This window comes from Rutidosis leptorrhynchoides, chromosome 4, assembly GCF_046630445.1.
Source record: "Rutidosis leptorrhynchoides isolate AG116_Rl617_1_P2 chromosome 4, CSIRO_AGI_Rlap_v1, whole genome shotgun sequence".
Lineage (NCBI taxonomy): Eukaryota > Viridiplantae > Streptophyta > Magnoliopsida > Asterales > Asteraceae > Rutidosis > Rutidosis leptorrhynchoides.
The window spans coordinates 384,079,826-384,099,567 of record NC_092336.1 but is presented as its reverse complement, the minus strand read 5'-3'; the positions used below and the strand labels follow the sequence as shown (position 1 = coordinate 384,099,567).

Genomic DNA, 19,742 nt, shown 5'->3' with positions numbered 1-19,742 from the left:
TGCGAATTAATACAAGATATAGCAGTGTGGTTCAGTGGTTTAGGGGTGTTTGTGTTATTCGAGAGGTCGCGAATTCGAGCCCGGGCATGGGCATTATTTTCTTTAAGGGCCAATTCTTTGCGATAGTTATTTTTATTATTATTATTATTAGGAATACAAATATAAAGATTATAAATAAGGATATTAATATGAAAATGATAAAAATTACAATTAAGTTACAATTTAAATGAATTATTAATATTATTATTATCACTATGATTATTACTATTGTCATTAAAATTATCATTCTTATTAAAATTATCATTGTTGTTAAAATTATTAATATTAAAAATATTATTTTTATTAAAATTATCATTTTATTAAAATTTACATTAATATTATTATTATTATTATTATTATTATTATTACTACTACTACTATTATTATTATCATTATTATTATTATTAGATGTATGGTTATTTTATCATTTTTATTATTAATAACATTATTAGCATTATTTTTAACATTTTAACTATTATCATTAATATTATCTTATCAAATAACTATTAAGTTATATAAAACTATATTTACTACCTATAACATAACTATATTAATATCCTTATAATAAATATTAATATAAATAATTTAGTAGATTATTAATGAAACACAATTAAACCACTAATAATATATAAATTTTGTTCAATTACATTTATATGTGTTAATATATATATATATATATATATATATATATATATATATATATATATATATATATATATATATATAATGATATAGGTTCGTGAATCCAAGGCCAACCCTATACTTATTCAATGTCGTCATATGTATTTTTACTACAAAATACAGTATGGTGAGTTTCATTTGCTCCCTTTTTAAATGCTTTTGCAATATATATTTTTGGGACTGAGAATACATGCGCTGTTTTTATAACTGTTTTACGAAATAGACACAAGTAATTGAAACTACATTATATGGGTGAATGATCGAAGTCGAATATGCCCCTTTTTGCTTGGTAGCCTAAGAATTAGTAAACCGATATACTAATTGACGCGAATCCTAAAGATAGATCTATTGGGCCTAACGAACCCCATCCAAAGTACCGGATGCTTTAGTACTTCGAATTCGTTTTTATCATGTCCGAAGGATTTCCCGGAATGATAGGGGATATTCTTATATGCATCTTGTTAATGTCAGTTACCAGGTGTTCACCATATGAATGATTTTTATCTCTATGTATTGGATGTATATTGAAATATGAAATCTTGTGGTCTATTAAAATTATGAAATGATTATTTATGATAAACTAATGAACTCACCAACCTTTTGGTTGACACTTTAAAGCATGTTTATTCTCAGGTATTAAAGAAATCTTCCGCTGTGCATTAACTCATTTTAAAGATATTACTTGGATTCATTCATGGCATATTTCGAAAGACGTGGCATTCGAGTCGTTGAGTTCATCAAGATTATTATTAAGTTAATTATAGTTGGATATATTATGAAATGGTATGCATGCAGTCAACTTTCGATGTAAAGAAAGTTTGTCTTTTAAAAACGAATGCAATGTTTGTGAAATGTATCATATAGAGGTCAAGTACCTTGCAATGTAACCAAATGTAATGACTTCATCCAGGTGGATTAGGACGGGGTCGTTACACCATCTTCATTCGATTATATCGAGGATGCACCCCATCAGAGTGGAGCGGTCAACTATATGGAGCGGATAACATGTGAACTAACGTATCCATTTGAGCCTGATTCGGCCAAGGTTGCAAGGGATTATAGAGACAGGATGGGAAAGACCTTTTTTAGATCAAGATTCAACGTGCGACCGAGATAGGTTCAAGATTCTAGTAAGTTGTTCTGATTTAGTTGCATTTTGAACATGAAAATGGTGGTATTTTGGTACTTGTTTTTTGAACCTTGTTTAGAACATGTAATTGTTAGTTTGGTAATTGTATTGAAATTGTGGCCAAGGTTGCAATGGATTGTACTTTTGGGTCAGAAGATGAGTTGTAAATTGTTACTTTGGTACAAAATTGGGGTTCCCCAAAATTGGTACCAATTTATGCAGGTGTAGTAGACAGTGAGAACAAAGCAGTAGATAGACATTTACAAGGTAGTCAACTATCTACTGCCTTATTGTTACTGTCTTCTACGTTGTTGTAGGTGTCGACGATATGTATTATTGGTGTCGGCTGCCTTATCTTTTGAATGATCTTATCCTTATTACATACGGATAGAAATCTAACTTTATAGATTCTTTAGGATAGCATTACAAAATTGGTACAAAATTTATAAATCGTCAGTTTCTGCAGGTGCAGTAGACAGTGAGAACAAAGCAGTAGACAGACAATTACAAGGTAGTTGACTGTCTACTGCCTTGTTGTTACTGTCTACTACCTTGTTGTAGGTGTCGACTGATATGTATTATTGGTGTCTACTGCCTTGTCCTATCTTATCCTTATTGCATACTGATAGAAATCTAACTTTATAGATTCTTTAGGATATCATTTCTTATCCATAACTACAATATAAATGAAAGAAATACCATATTCATTTCACACACTTTCAAATAAGCACTCTACTTTCATATTCATGACAAATCAGCCAATGAAAATCACACACTTTCTGGTAAGTCATATTCTTCTATATCTTTAAATTTTTTGTAATGCGTAAGTTTAAGATTTACATTTGTTCTGAAGGTCAGTTTGAAAATGTCTACAATAATATTGTTTATATGCCTCTTAACTGTCCTCGGGTACCCTTGAAACTTCCAATCGCACCAAACAAACCAATTAATCGTAGGATTTTGTTAAAAATGTTTTAAATAAGATCGAGGTACCAAAAGAATCAAAGTTTTGCATGAAATATGTAATGGATAATTGTGTGTTGGATATAACTGATGATGAAGACGATTTTAGTGATTTTTTGACCTACGCAATCTCAAATCAACCAATTGACATATATTTGGAAGATGTTACGAATTCGATGCATGTTTTCGGTAGAAATCTTACTAATCCTACCAATCAATTAAACCATCAACATCAATCTACCAATAACGTCAACGAACAACGACAATACACCAATCAGTTCAACCAACAACAATACAACAATCACTTCAATGAACCACAATACACCAGTCAGCTCTACCAACAACAACATTACACCAATCAGTTCAACCAATCACAACAATACAACAATCAGTTCAACCAACCACAATACACCATTCAGTTCTACCAACAACAACAATACACCAATCAGTTCAACCAACCACAACAATACAACAATGATTTCAACCAACAACAACAACAATACACTAATCAGTTCAACCAACCACAATAATACAACAATGAGTTCAAACAACAACAACAATACACCAATCAGTTCAACCAACAACAACAATACACCAATCAGTTCAACCAAAAACAGCCAATACACTTCAATATAAAAGAACAGTAACATTTAACCGATCATTACAACAAACATCATGAACCAAATGAACATCCTTACATCGTTGACGAACCTACTTCTGATCAAAGCGAATCGGAACACAATGATATGGAAAATGTCAATCCTATCAAACCAACAAAACACCCTTTTGCTAACTATATGGTTGATAAAGATGATGATGATGCTGATGGTGATGATGATGATGATGCTTATGGTGAATACGTAGATCCAAAATCAACTTACGACAAACCAATTATGTATAATCCAGAACCGGTTGATATATTTTGGAATATGCCACCGTTACTATCTAACACCCAACCCGAAATCCTACCTAAACCTAGATCAATGACAATATATGAAACATCAGATCTAGTTAAACTTAATCAGACATTCGAAAACAAAGCAGCATTCCTTATGGCACTACGAACAAAGTGCGTTACTGAAGGGTTCCAGACTAAACCAAAGTACTCAGACAAGGGCAGGTATGCAGCTAATTGTATATCACCAAATTGTGCATGGCACATAACTGCTAGGTGTATAAAAGACAGCAATAACTTTCAAGTACGAGACCTGAATGATCTCCACACATGTTCAAATACACAATTTCTACCAAACAATAAGCATGCCAACAAGAAGGTACTTGGAAACATACTGAAAGAGGTGATGAAACAAGAAGGTCGTGTATATCGGCCATATGATATAAGGAATTATATGTCAGCACAGTTTAAGATAAGTCTATCATACCACCAAGTGTGGAAAGCTAAATGTTATGCAATCGATATGTTGAGAGGTAGTATGGAAGAATCATTTCGAATACTACCTTTGTATCTACATAATCTTAAACTGTGTAACCCGGGGAGCGTAACCAATATTCGCACTGACAAGGAAAACAGACTTGTTATGAGTTACATGTCCATTGGTGCAGCGGTATGTTAAATCCTCTCTACATTTACCTATTAATACATATTATAATTCTTGTCTAATTGCAATACTTTTCTATGTAGATACGTTCGTTTGTTCACTATGGGCGTCCTGTAATCATAGTTGATGGAGCTCATTTAAAAGGTGGTTACTTAGGGACTAACTTGATTGCTGTTGCTATAGATGCTAATAATGGAATCCTACCATTAGCCTATGGTATTGGGGCCGGAGAGGCAACTGATCATTGGACGTGGTTTTTTGGAAATCTAAGAGACACTCTACAGTCTTCCAGGTGTTGTATTAAGAATCTTACCATTATATCTAACAGGGCAGTAGCAATAGCTGTAGGTATATCAATTGTTTTTTTAGAAGTATTTCATGCACTATGTTGTCGTCACTTGCTTGGGAACCTTAAAACAAAATCTAGAAGGGTCAAAAGTTACGAATGGCACTACTGGAAGATGTGCAAAGCATATAGGAAATCTGACTTTAAATACCACTATAAAATTCTTCGTAGACGTCTTCCAGATTCAACAAAAACACTCACTGATGTGGGATTTAATAGATGGTCTAGGCATCATGCAGATCATGTTCGCTATGCTTACTTAACTAGTAATAGTGCAGAGTCCATGAACGCACTATCAGTTCATGCCAGGAAACTCCCAATTACAGTGCTACTATAGTTCTTTAGAGCTTCCATTCAACAATGGTTCTGGGAACATCGAAACACTGCTAATGGTTTAACAACACTTGTCACACCATACGCAGAGCACAAATTGGGTAAAAGAAATCGTATGTCTCTGACTTGGACTGTTAAACCGATTTCTAAAACACAATTTGAGGTGATGGATACGAAAAAGGGCGGGAAAGTCAATCTACAAGAAAAAACTTGCACTTGCAAACAGTGGCAGCTTTCTGGTCTACCATGCGGTCACGTAATGGCAGTAGCAAGGTATTGTAACCTACGTGACGTTACTTTTCACGTTCGGAATTATTTCACCACTAAAACTTACAAGGTTGCTTACATAGATGATATTCAACCACTAGAATATATATCTGAATGGGTGGATCCAGGAAAAATACCAACTGTTCGACCTCCGTTGCTTCAAAAAAGACAATCAGGTCGACCAAAAAGTACTGCTCGTATACCATCCAAAGGAGAAGACAAAGACGATTTCAAATCTAACAGAAAATGCAGTCGTTGCTTGTAATATGAACATTATCGGTCACTTTGTCCCTCACCTTATGATCTATCCGGTCAAACATAGAAGTCAAGGTCTAAGTCAAACACAAAGCCAAAGCCGAAGCTCAAGGGGAAGGGGAAGGGGAAACAAGAAGAGTCATGCTCGACCCAATTTGAATCAACTTGCAATCTGAATGATGATTAGATTCTGTAAGTAACTAGAGGGGGTGAATAGTTACTTAATATGTTTTTACCAATTTTTCGATTGATCATCAAATTCAATTTTACTTTGATCAACCAACTCAACTCAAACTTGATGTGTGTAGTGTATATGTTCAAATGATAAATGAAGTAATGTAAAGAACATAGACACAAGGATTTATAGTGGTTCGGGTGGATGTTAACTAATCCACCTTAATCCACTCCCCGATTACACTAATCGGGATTTGTTACTTCACTAAGCACTTTTCTCCAAACCCGGTGGAGATCCGATTTACAAGTCTTCAATCTTCTTTAGTAGACAACAAACCTAATCTTTCTATCCCTTTGAAAGATCAACTCCAACCTAGATCAACTTGTCTTCACCTTGGACAAGTATTAATCTCCAAATAAGATTAATCAACTTCCTAAGTCCCTTTAAGGAAGTAGATCACTAAGCTAGCCTATGCTTCCACTAATTGAAGTTACAAGACTTATACACTCTGCAATGATGATCCTAACACAATACTAGGACACACATTAAATTAAGTAAACTCACAAGATAAATGATTTTGATTAGTAAGTTTACAACAACCCAATTCTATATCTATAAGATCATAGAATCTTCTCTTGCTTGATCACATTTTAGTAGTAGTTGATGCACTTGTGATCACTGGAGATAAGCCTTTGAAATGTGCAAGAGGGTCAGCTTCAAATGCTCTTAAATGTTTGCCTTTTATAGTGGGATTCAAAAAATAGCCGTTGACACACGGTTGCCTGCACGGTCGACCGTGGTGTGACCATGCGTGCTCCAGTCCAAAATTGGTATCCGTTTTATAGCCATTTGACTCAGATTTGAACACCACATTTTGGCACCTTTACTCCTTCTAGCACCTGCAAAAGAAACCAAACATCCTATACAAGTACTATATGCATTAAGTGTGTGAGATTTGGTCTTATTGCATGAAAGTGACTAATCATTCCAAAAGTGGCAAACCCAACATTCTTGGAGAAATGTCTTGATTGATATTTAGGGAAATTTCAGTTTGGTCAAGACTTAGTAAGTCACATTAATGCTCTTGGTTCAATTCTAAAGGCTAGTCACTATATCATTAACTTCCTAGTTCCAATTAATCACAAGTCATGTTTCATTTGAGTTTAGTTAGGGATTAATTGAATAATGTCTCTATAAGATAATCATGAAGTATGTAGAGATATTAAGGTTAAGTTATTCTTGAACAAGCAATCACACTTAGTTACTTAGACTAGACCAAATAGACAATTGACTATATTTTTTTTGTAAACCATTTTACACTTAATCTATTGGAGTAGGTTAGTTACTTAAATCCTAACTAATGAGCACATGGAAAACATATCAATCAAGTTGACAAGTTTATGAGTATTAAACATTATTAGCAGGTAGCAAGTAATACTCACACAGCAAGAGATAGTTATTCTAGGATCAATCATATAGATACTTGCACAACTTATAATTCAAGCACTTAATAAGTTTAATGTGCAATATAACACATTACATGATTAATGTGTGAGCACACATTAATGTCCAACACATGCACAAGGGAAGATCAATCTCTAGTTGGGACTTGGTGACCATCCTAAATGTATCTAAGTGTGTTTTAGGATTACAAGTCATTTCTAGTTTAACCTTGAGAGCATTGTTCTTCATTTAGCCTTAATTAATCACTAAGTCATTTCTAATAGCAATTATTGTTCTAGTGATATTGGCTTAAGTGTGTTGGTACTTGATGATCATACTAAGGATATCTAGATAAGAATTAAGATCACAAGTTGTTGATTAACACTTATGTGTTATGCCTAATCTTGGTTAATTTGTCATTAAGATGTCATTAGGCGTAATTAATCACAATTAGTGTTTTTATGACCAAAACTCAATTGAGTATGGAGAAGGCATCTATTCTAAGCATGTTGAGAAAGGTTTCATGAATTATAGATGTCGGGAACTAGTCAAACTTTATTTGGTCAAAAACAGTGACAGAAGAAACTGCGGTCGCACTGCGGTTGACCGTGGTGGCGACCGTGCAACTTGTTTTCACAAAACTGCGTTGCAATTCAGTTTGGGGTTTCATGATTGACTATGCGGTCGACCGTACCTCAACCGTGTGTTTACCTGAACTTTTAATTTCATTCTTAATCCTATGTTTGACTTGGTCGTTTGCAAGATAAAGTATGGATTAGTGACCTTGCGTGTTTTATGTTAAGATGTCAGTCATCACTTATGCATATGTATGTGTCATCATCAAAACATATTCTTTGGTTAATCACACTTTGGTTAATCATACTTAAGTTTATTGTTTACTGTATTAACCCACATTCAACCAACATTCTCCCCCTTTTTGATGATGACAAACATACAAGTGATGAGGGACATTTTGCTATAAATACGCAAGTGTTAACAATTACTTTTATCCATCTTTTTCCCCCTTTTGTCGAAGTAAAAAGGTTAGCTCCCCCTAGAACTAAGCTCGCCCTTAGAACAAAACTCCCCCTTAAATTGTGCACGTTGGAAAAACATATATATTAAAACACAACAAGCACACATTTTATTCAAAGTGAGCACGAAACATAGTGATGCATTTATGAAAATATGCATGGAAGACACATAAATTGGATGTATAGATAGGCATTCTTCAAATTGCCTTGGCCTATTTCTTGAGGTGAATGTAGTGATGAGTGTCTCTAATAATTCCTTCTAGCTTGTTTAGATGTCGTCCGATTTTTAGAACATTTTCGTGAATGACACTGATTTGTCCTGTGGTCGCAAGGAGGTTAAAGTTTGGAGGGTTATCAAGAGAAGGTTCAACAAATGGTCTGGTTGAAGCTCTGCAAATCGGGTATGTCGAGACTTGAGCAGCGTAGTGATAGGAAGTCATCAATTTGAGATGAGCAAAGAGTTTAGTTAAGTGAAGGCCATAAGGTAGTTTCAAGAAGGGTTCTTGAGCTACCTGTTACATTCTAGATGCCATCAGAAATGCAATGTTTACCTTAAGTGAGTGTATGAGACACCACAAAAGAGTAACCTCATTTGCATTCATTCTCCAAAGTAATTTACCCTTTCCATATACATTTATGGAGATGATCTGTTGCCATAGATCATATGTTGAAGCAAGGTGATGCACTAAGAAACCCTCTTTGTTGACGGATTCAAATTTGAGTGGTCCTTCACTCAGTGTTTCAAGAACACATTCTTTTTCCAACCATTCCGTAAACTCATCAAATGAGTTTGGGTTAAGGAAAAATTTGATCCCGTTACTTGAAACATCCATGATGTTTCCAAATTCTTCAAGTGTCAAGGAATAGCTTTTGCCATAGAGAGTGAATGATATCTTCATATCATCATGGAATTAGAAGTTTGCATAGAACTCATTCACATGAAGAGGATATAGAGGTCCTCGAAGATTGAGAAAGACATTCCAATTCACACTAGAGAAGTTGACCAGCTAATAGGTTGAGAGTTGATGGGTTGACACTTCTCTTCCTTCGGCAATTTGTCTCATGATTTGGTTGTGGGTTTTTAGGGATTGTGAAGATGGGTATGAGTTTTAGTTGTGTGTGCTAGTATTTATAGAGACCTACTAGGAACTACTTTTACTTTTTCACAAGAGAGGTAGGTTAAATGAGTAAAGTCTTTTGGTTGACAAGTCAATTTTCACTTGAGAGAAGTTATTGAGCCTAATAGGACAAAATGATTTGTTAGTTTATGCAAGGTTTATTTTGCAGTTGAGCTTCGATCATCCGTGATGTAAGCTGTAGATTAATTGTTTTGGAAAAATTTAAACTCGCTGTTGGTACAGAACACACACGGTTGGGCTCACGGTCGACCGTAGTTCAGCTGTATATAAATCTGACATGCTTGATATTTTTGATTAAAGGCATGTAATAAGCACACACAAATACTTCATTAAACACACATATTAAAGTTCTCCAAACATTTTATTTTAAACATTCAACCATTCAACCATAGAAAGTTTTTACGAGAGTTTGTTAGAATTCTTCACTTGAATCATCATCCTCCTCATTTCCTGACCTACAGGTCAAGCTTCTGATCACTCCTTTAAGTAACTTCTTCATTTTTGATTCCTTTTTCAGACTTTTGATTTGAGTCTGATAGATCTTATCCATCTTGACATTGACCCCAAGATCCCTCACCGATTCATTTTCGTCTTCGTTTTCACTGTCTGATATCTCAATAGCTCCTCTGCTCGTTCCTGCCTCATTGGTAGTCCTTCTTCATTTGGAGGTTGATCCTCCTGTTATTTTTGGTGGTAGGATTGGTTTATGAGTGAGTGGAAGAGAGTCATCACTTGTGATTTTGAGGTGCCTAAACAGTTTATTTAGATGCATTCCATAAGGAAATCCTCGAGTTATTTCGGTGATGAGTCCACTCATCCTGGTTGCCATCAGATAGGCAATATTTACTTTGATTCCACTTTTCAAACACCACAAGAGAGCAACTTGAGTAGCATGAATGTTTGAGTGATTTCCTAATCTCCAGTAGATGTTGTAGTCAATGACTTTGTTCCAAACTTCATACTCAGAAGAGAGATGTCTACTCAGTACTCTAGATCTCTCAATTTCAGAGCGAGGAACACTGTCTTTGCATAGTGCATCTATTACTGCCATTTTGTTGGAGATAAAACTTGAAAGATATGCCAGTCCATGATGTGAACTGAAGAATTCTTCACCATCTGTTGGAACTTGGAGAATGGGTCCGAAATCCTCAAGTGAGTAGTGGTAATTGGTGCCTTAAAGACTGAAGGAGACTTCATTGTTCATGAAATTTAAATTTACATAAAATTAGGGAATGAGAGATGGATAAATGGGACCATCAAGAGTGAGAAATACTTCCCATTTAAGAGTTTTGAATTGTCTCACAAGTTCTGGCATTTAATCGTGGGCAACTTTTCTTCCTTCAGTGATAGGACGTCTAGAGAGAAACCAAGCATTGTACCTAATTCTCTCTGTAGGATCCGAAGGTGGGTTGTATGAGTCCTTTCTTTTTGGTTCGTCTCCTCTTGCCATTTTCTACACAATGATACTTCAGATTAGTTCAAGGTGTATAATTCAATTGTAGGCAACACGTTTTGCAAACTTTAATCATCATCAATACTTAGATGTTTTGATGTTAATGTTCTTCACATTTTCACTCTTCATTAGTGTCAATGAGTTTGCAACTAGATTAGGATTTTCTCAAAGTTCATATGTGTTCTAGACTTTTGAAATTATCATCAACACATGTTTTGACCTTCAACATTATTACACTCAATTAGCAACAATGTCATTTATATCATATGAACAATGCTTCTATGAAAATCTAACCTAGATGTATAATGAACCCTAAAATTATCCAAAGTTAAATCAATGCATATATATACAATAATCATTACTACAATCGTTTCTAAATTGTTCTTCAAGAACAATTTCAATTGTTTGCATCAATTTAGGTTTTGATTCATTCTAGTTAGGGTTTCTTCATAACCCTAATTCATCATACAAACACAATTGAATGTTAGGAAAGCAAGGATTAATCATACCGAAAGTAGGAATTGAAATTGAGGGAATCAGTGTTCTTCTCCGTGCGGTCGATCTCCTCAGCCGTGTGTAGGTGTGTGTGTTTTGAAGTGGGTTGAAAAGAAATAAAAGTGAGGGATTAATTTAATTTAAAACAGAATCAGACCACTCACAGTCGAAGCACGGTCGACCGTGGTGTCAGCCGTGTAGATATTTTTCCACGCACAGGACAGGAGTCTGCGGTCGAGTATACGGTCAGCCGTGGTGCTACCATGGATCCTTCTGATCACTCGTTTCTTCACTTCTTCTTTCTTCAAACGCGTTTTGACGATTCTTAGGTTCTATAGAATACTTGAGGACAAGTTTTCTTTTCCTAACATTGAATGATTACATCCTCCTGATGTTTAATCATCAATGACACGTAATATACTATATCTATATGTATATATATTTATATTCAATCACACATAGTATACACAAAACGCATCAATCTAGTATTTAGCATGCAATACATGTTTTCACATAAACATACAATCCTAAGGCAAGTAAGCTTCCTACACTTGATCTTTTAAAATCATTTTTCAAAAACAATTTGCATTTGTAAGAAAAACCTTTCGTTTATACAAAGTCTTGTGAGAAGGTTATTCTCATTAGCATTTTGATCATTGATTTTGATTGATTTTAAGATTACCTAATCCTTGACTTATCCCTACCATGAAATTGCTAGCTTGGTCCATTTTTTCCATGTTTTCAATTTTCCTAATAATAGACAATGGACTTTGGCTACAAGATTTGTGTTTGCTAGAGTCGTGACATACATTCATTTCATGTTTACCTCTTGATGAATCACAAATAGTTATCCTTTCAAGTTTTCTTTTCAAAGAGTTATTTTCATCAATTAAAACATTGTTAAGTTGTCTAACTTTGTGTAATTCTTTCTCCAAAAGTTTTACTTTGTCACGAATACTATCATACACACATTTAATAGCCTTGTAATCATCTAACAATTCTTCATAATTAGAAGGATAGAGTACATGTACCTCATTGCAATCCATGCTTGAGACATCATCTTCTTTGAATGGACATTTAACCTCTTCTTCACTTTGACCATCTTGATCCACATCATTCCAAGAACTCATGAGGCAAAAGTCTTCATCTTCATTCAACCCTTTTGCTTGAAAATCACCAACCTTTTTCAAACCCTTATCTATTCCTCTACCCTTTAAACTACTAGAGTTTAAATCTTCTTGAGAACATAGTGAGTCCCAACATTCTTTTGCACTTTCTCATGAGATTATCTTTAATCTTTCTTCACTAGGAAGAATTCTATGAAGTAGTGAAATTGCGTCAAATTGTTTCAAAATATCATTGTTTTGAAAAGTTGACTTCACTAGTCTTGAACAAGCTTGTGGTTCAAATTCTCCTACTTTGATTATTCTCCACAAGTAGTAATCCTTGGATTTGAGATAAGACTCAAATCTTGATTTCCACACATCAATATTCATCTTATCAAAGATTGGTGCTTCTTTCACCAATTCTTCTAAGTATCCCATAGTTTGAGTTGATCCGAGAATCGTTGACTCAAGTTTTTGCACAAACGAATTTTGACGCTTTCGCGATCGTTTGTAGCGCAATTATTTGAGCAACCGCTCTGATACCAATTGTAAGTAACTAGAGGGGGTGAATAGTTACTTAATATGTTTTTACCAATTTTTCGATTGATCACCAAATTCGATTTTACTTTGATCAACCAACTCAACTCAAACTTGATGTGTGTAGTGTATATGTTCAAATGATAAATGAAGTAATGTAAAGAACATAGACACAAGGATTTATAGTGGTTCGGGTGGATGTTAACTAATCCACCTTAATCCACTCCCCGATTACACTAATCGGGATTTGTTGCTTCACTAAGCACTTTTTTCCAAACCCAGTGGAGATCCGATTTACAAGTCTTCAATCTTCTTTAGTAGACAACAAACCTAATCTTTCTATCCCTTTGAAAGATCAACTCCAACCTAGATCAACTTGTCTTCACCTTGGACAAGTATTAATCTCCAAATAAGATTAATTAACTTCCTAAGTCCCTTTAAGGAAGTAGATCACTAAGCTAGCCTATGCTTCCACTAATTGAAGTTACAAGACTTATACACTCTGCAATAATGATCCTAACACAATACTAGGACACACATTACATTAAGTAAACTCACAAGATAAATGATTTTAATTAGTAAGTTTACAACAACCCAATTCTATATCTATAAGATCATAGAATCTTCTCTTGCTTGATCACATTTGAGTAGTAGTTGATGCACTTGTGATCACTGGAGATAAGCCTTTGAAATGTGCAAGAGAGTCAGCTTCAAATGCTCTTAAATGTTTGCCTTTTATAGTAGGATTCAAAAAATAGCTGTTGACACACGATTGCCTGCACGGTCGACCGTGGTGCGATCGTGCGTGCTCTAGTCCAAAATTGGAATCCGTTATATAGCCGTTTGACTCAGATTTGAACACCACATTTTGGCACCTTTACTCCTTCTAGCACCTGCAAAAGAAATCAAACATCCTATACAAGTACTATATGCATTAAGTGTGTGAGATTTGGTCTTATTGCATGAAAGTGACTAATCATTCCAAAAGTGGCAAACCCAGCATTCTTGGAGAAGTGTGTTGATTGATATTTAGGGAAATTTCAATTTGGTCAAGACTTAGTTAGTCACATTAATGCTCTTGGTTCAATTCTAAAGGCTAGTCACTATATCATTAACTTCCTAGTTCCAATTAATCACAAGTCATGTTTCATTTGAGTTTAGTTAGGGATTAATTGAATAATGTCTCTATAAGATAATCATGAAGTATGTAGAGACATTAAGGTTAAGTTATTCTTGAACAAGCAATCACACTTAGTTACTTAGACTAGACCAAATAGACAATTGACTATAGTTTCATTGTGAACCATTTTACACTTAATCTATTGGAGTAGGTTAGTTACTTGAATCCTAACTAATGAGCACATGGCAAACATATTAATCAAGTTGACAAGTCTATGAGTATTAAGCATTATTAGCAAGTAGCAAGTAATACTCACATAGCAAGAGATAGTTATTCTAGGATCAATCATATAGATACTTGCACAACTTATAATTCAAGCACTTAATAAGTTTAATGTGCAATATAACACATTACATGATTAATGTGTAAGCACACATTAATGTCCAACACATGCACAAGGGAAGATCAATCTCTAGTTGGGACTTGGTGACCATCCTAAATGTATCTAAGTGTGTTTTAGGATTACAAGTCATTTCTAGTTTAACCTTGAGAGCATTGTTCTTCATTTAGCCTTAATTAATCACTAAGTCATTTCTAATAGCAATTATTGTTCTAGTGATATTGGCTTAAGTGTGTTGGTACTTGATGATCATACTAAGGATATCTAGATAAGAATTGAGATCACAAGTTGTTGATTAACACTTATGTGTTATGCCTAATCTTGGATAATTTGTCATTAAGATGTCATTAGGCGTAATTAATCACAATTAGTGTTTTTATGACCAAAACTCAATTGAGTATGGAGAAGACATCTATTCTAAGCATGTTGAGAAAGGTTTCATGAATTATAGATGTCGGGAACTAGTCAAACTTTATTTGGTCAAAACGGTGACAGAAGAAACTGCGGTCGCACTGCGGCTGACCGTGGTGGCGACCGTGCAACTTGTTTTCACAAAACTGCGTTGCAATTCAGTTTGGGGTTTCACGGTTGACTATGCGGTCGACCGTACCTCGACCGTGTTTTTACCTGAACTTTTAATTTCATTCTTAATCCTATGTTTGACTTGGTTGTTTGCAAGATAAAGTATGAATTAGTGACCTTGTGATGTGTGCGAGGTGTACTAGGAAATAGTATTATTTTTACAACGTAATACTATTAAATATGATACAATTTTACACAAGATATTTATTTATTTATTTACAGATGGGATATACCTAAACCTTGCTACAACGCTATAGGCAGTGTACCTAATCGTAAAGTAGTATAGTTTTTAGTAAGTCCGGTTCGTTCCACAGGGAGATGGCTTATTTCACACTATATTTTAATTAACTATATTTGTACAAAATATATATAATTATATATAATAATATATAAAAGGGGGTTTACCGTTTAATGACCGGTTTGTCGATTTTAAAACTTAAGCGTAAATATAAATGACAATAATTAAAGTGCGTAAAATAAATAACAATATAATAATTATGCTTATTTAAACTTCCGTAACCATGATGTTTGACGTTTTGATTATTTATTACCCTGGGTTAATTGTCCTTTGTCCTGGATGTATTTGAAACCTATCTGGTTTTTGTCCATAATAGTTCATCGGTCATAATTATAAAATGCTCGGCAAATTTAACCTTATACCCGAAGTCAAATTGAAACGATCCATCCTAATCCATCCGGACAAAGTCCACATCGATTACAAACGATTCACAATAGTTGGTTACATCGCGAGGTACTTGACCTCTATATGATACATTTTACAAACATTGCATTCGTTTTGAAAAAGACAAACTTCCTTACATCGAAAATTGACGATATGCATACCATTTCATAATATATCTAATTATAATTATCTTAATAATAATCTTGATGAACTCGACGACTCGAATGCAACGTCTTTTGAAATATGTCATGAATGACTCCAAGTAATATCTTTAAGGTGAGCAAATGTACAGCGGAAGATTTCTTTCATACCTGAGAATAAACATGCTTTAAAGTGTCAACTAAAAGGTTGGTGAGTTCATTAGTTTGACATAAATAATCATTTCCATCATTTTAATAGACCACAAGATTTCATATTTCAACACACATCCCATACATAGAGATAAAAATCATTCATATGGATTGAACACCTGGTAATCGACATTCACAATAAACATATAAGAATATCCCCATCATTCCGGGATCCTCCTTCGGACATGATATAAATTTCGAAGTACTAAAGCATCCGGTACTTTGGATGGGGCTTGTTGGGCCCGATAGATCTATCTTTAGGATTCGCGTCAATTAGGGTGTCTGTTCCCTAATTCTTAGATTACCAGACTTAATAAAAAGGGGCATATTCGACTTCGATAATTCATCCATAGAATTTAGTCTCGATTACTTGTGTCTATATCGTAAAACATTTATAAAAGTAGCGCATGTATTCTCAGTCCCAAAAATATATATAAAAAGGGAGTAATGGAACTCACGCATATAATTATTGTAAAACAGTTAATAAAACATTTGAATGTATTCTCAGCCCCAAAAATGTAAAGAGTAAAAGGGATCAAATGAAACTCACCATACTGTATTTTGTAGTAAAAATACATATGACTATATTGAACAACTGAACAATGCAGGGTTGGCCTCGGATTCACGAACCTATATCATTTGTATATTTATTAATATACATAATTGTAATCGAACAAATATATATATATATATATATATATATATATATATATATATATATATATATATATATATACATATATATATACATATATATATATATATATATATATATATATATATATATATATATATATATATATATATATATATATATATATATATATTGGTTATATCCTTTTTATATTAACCATATATCTACATATGTTTCATATATTCATTTGTACATAAAAAGATATTTAAATCTTTGTTATGTGATATGTATTAGATATATTTACATAAATATCAATCATTTGTTAAAGTATTATTTTAAGATAATATTTTAAGTGATAACAACAATAATAATGGTAGTACTAATATTATTATTAATATAATAATGTTAATAATTCTATTAATGATAAAAATAATGATTTTTAATGATTATAATTATAAAATATTAATTTTTCTGTTAATGACAGTTTTTGATAAAGATTTTGATAATTATATAATAATAATATTCATGATGAAATTTGTAATTGTACTTATGTTAAAATAATAATCTTAGTGTTTCTAAAATGAGGCCATTACTAATATTTATGGAAATCATAATAACCTGTATTGTTTTCCTAGTAATATTAATAATAATATTAATACCTATTTTATTATTAGCAGTAATAATGTTAATATTAATATTTAAGGATAATAATAATAATTTGTAGTATGATAGTTATACTAATACATAACTTATCAAATATAGTAATAATATTCATTTTGTAATTATAATTATATTAGTAGTGGAAATAATATTTATTACTTGTAGTTGTAACAATACTAAGTATAATGATACTACTACTAATAATAATAATAATAGTACTACTAATTCTGTTTATAATAATAATTCTATTTCTTAATATTACAAATCATAATAACATAGCAAAATAGCCATACTTAATAATATAACAATAATAATAACAATTAATAATAATAATAATAGTAATAATAATAATAATAATAGTAATGATAATAATAATAATAATAATAATAATAATAATAATAATAATAATATAAATAATACTACTACCTTAAAAGGATTAATAGGCTTCCAAAAAGAAGAATTGTCATTGCCCAGATTCGAACTCCCGGCCACTTGAATAACGAAAACACGCCTTAACCATCTAACCAATCCTGTCTTTCTTGAATTTAATTCAGTTTAAAAGTATTTAACATGTACATCTTTTTTGTTCCTATTTCTTCTACTTCTTCCCGTCAAAAATTGACCCAAGCTAAAAATCGATCAAACATTAAATAAAATCCGAATCAAACATATAAATTTAAGTTAAAACTAACTATAATGGATTGGTTTTGTAAAAAAAAAATAAAAAAAAAATACAGCATAGCTGCTGTTACGAACAAGAACACAAAAAAAAAATATTGATTTTGCAATTGGAAGCATTATAGACTAAATTTACAATACAAATTGTGTTTCAAATCCTTCCTAAAAACTTTCTCCATCATCAATTAAGCTCAAAACATAACATTGAATTCGAATTTAATCATGAACAATTGTTTGACTTTTTAAATCAAAAACTTTGACTTCGAAATTCTTACTTAATTTAAGGAATTAAGAGTTGAGAATTTACAGAGAGATTAGATGGATGATTCCTAAGACATCTGCATTTAAAGATTTTGAAGAATGGATCGAAATTGAACTTTTGTGAATCACAGTTCGAAATAGGGATATATATCGAGTTTATTTATCTGTTTGGTTTTAATCTCTTCAACTGCAAAGTATAATATATAAAGTGAATCGATAATTGAAGTAGAAACACTGTTAAATCACATACTTGAATTGTGGTGTACACTGGTCGACAAAAATCAGAAGAAACAGAAGGTAGCTAACAAAAGGAGTAAGTTAAAAAAAATATAACAGATGTTTAAATAAAAAAAATACGTTTATAGAATCCCTGAATATAAGTGTATTTACATATGTGTTCTTCTATATATAACTGTATTTAGATTTCCATATATCGGTATATATATTAACTAGGTAATGTAATTAATCTTTATTACTTAATAAATATATTTATAATAATAATCCTCTTAATCTTATAAATAATAATAATAGCAATTTATAATAATATAATACTAATAATAATAATATTATTGATAATAATAATATCTATATGATTTATATCAATAATATCACTAACAATAATAATAAAGCTAATTATAGTAATACTAATATTTTTAATGATAACAATAATATTAGTAATAATAATATTAGTAATACTGATTTTTAATAGTAATGAAAGTAGTCATAGAATTATTAGTATAATAACTATATTTTAACTTGTATTTACATATATTAATATTACTTTTTATTAATTATGTAATATCATAATATATAATATCATACATTAAATATTTAATATTTATATATATATATTTATATCAATATACATACAATCAATAATTATGTACACCAATCAATTGTATGTATATATATATATATATATATATATATATATATATATATATATATATCTAGATACTTCAACAACTACACAATTGGTTATGTTTTAAATATCTAGTAATAAATAAATGTATTAATTATATATATATTAAACAAATAATCTCAGGATATAACATTATACATTAAATACTTTGTTAACATTGACAATTATATTTGAATTCATTTATTTTCAAAATTCATTATATATTTAAAAATAACATGTTCTAGTTGTTTTAAATTATCTTTAATCACAAAATAGTTCATTAATATATCTCTTTTATTATATGTAGTTATTTACATATATAATCATTTATATATATATATATATATATATATATATATATATATATATATATATATATATATATATATATATATATATATATATATATATATATATATATATATATATATACACACATTTGTATTTACCATTCAAAGGTTCGTGAATCGTCGGTAATAGTTAAGGTCACTTGGTTTCATAAAACAGTTCAAAATTTTCA

At 31.8% G+C, this 19,742-nt stretch overlaps 2 protein-coding genes across 2 annotated transcripts; both read left to right on the top strand.

The window, feature by feature from the left end:
* The first annotated feature begins 3,795 nt into the window (after nucleotides 1-3,795).
* LOC139841889 (uncharacterized) lies at nucleotides 3,796-5,054 on the top strand. Its single transcript, XM_071832079.1, has 2 exons — nucleotides 3,796-4,377; nucleotides 4,455-5,054. The coding sequence occupies exons 1-2, from the start codon at nucleotides 3,796-3,798 to the stop codon at nucleotides 5,052-5,054; spliced, it is 1,182 nt and encodes a 393-aa protein (XP_071688180.1).
* A 111-nt stretch (nucleotides 5,055-5,165) lies between these two features.
* On the top strand, nucleotides 5,166-5,582 carry LOC139841888 (uncharacterized). Its single transcript, XM_071832078.1, has one exon. The coding sequence runs from the start codon at nucleotides 5,166-5,168 to the stop codon at nucleotides 5,580-5,582; it is 417 nt and encodes a 138-aa protein (XP_071688179.1).
* Nucleotides 5,583-19,742: the final 14,160 nt, after the last annotated feature.

Coding starts and splice junctions, on each gene's coding strand:
- LOC139841889 (XM_071832079.1), top strand. CDS start 3,796: ATGACAATATATGAAACATCAGATCTAGTTAAACTTAATCAGACATTC. Junction 4,378..4,454: donor ACATGTCCATTGGTGCAGCG/GTATGTTAAATC, acceptor TTTTCTATGTAG/ATACGTTCGTTTGTTCACTA.
- LOC139841888 (XM_071832078.1), top strand. CDS start 5,166: ATGTCTCTGACTTGGACTGTTAAACCGATTTCTAAAACACAATTTGAG.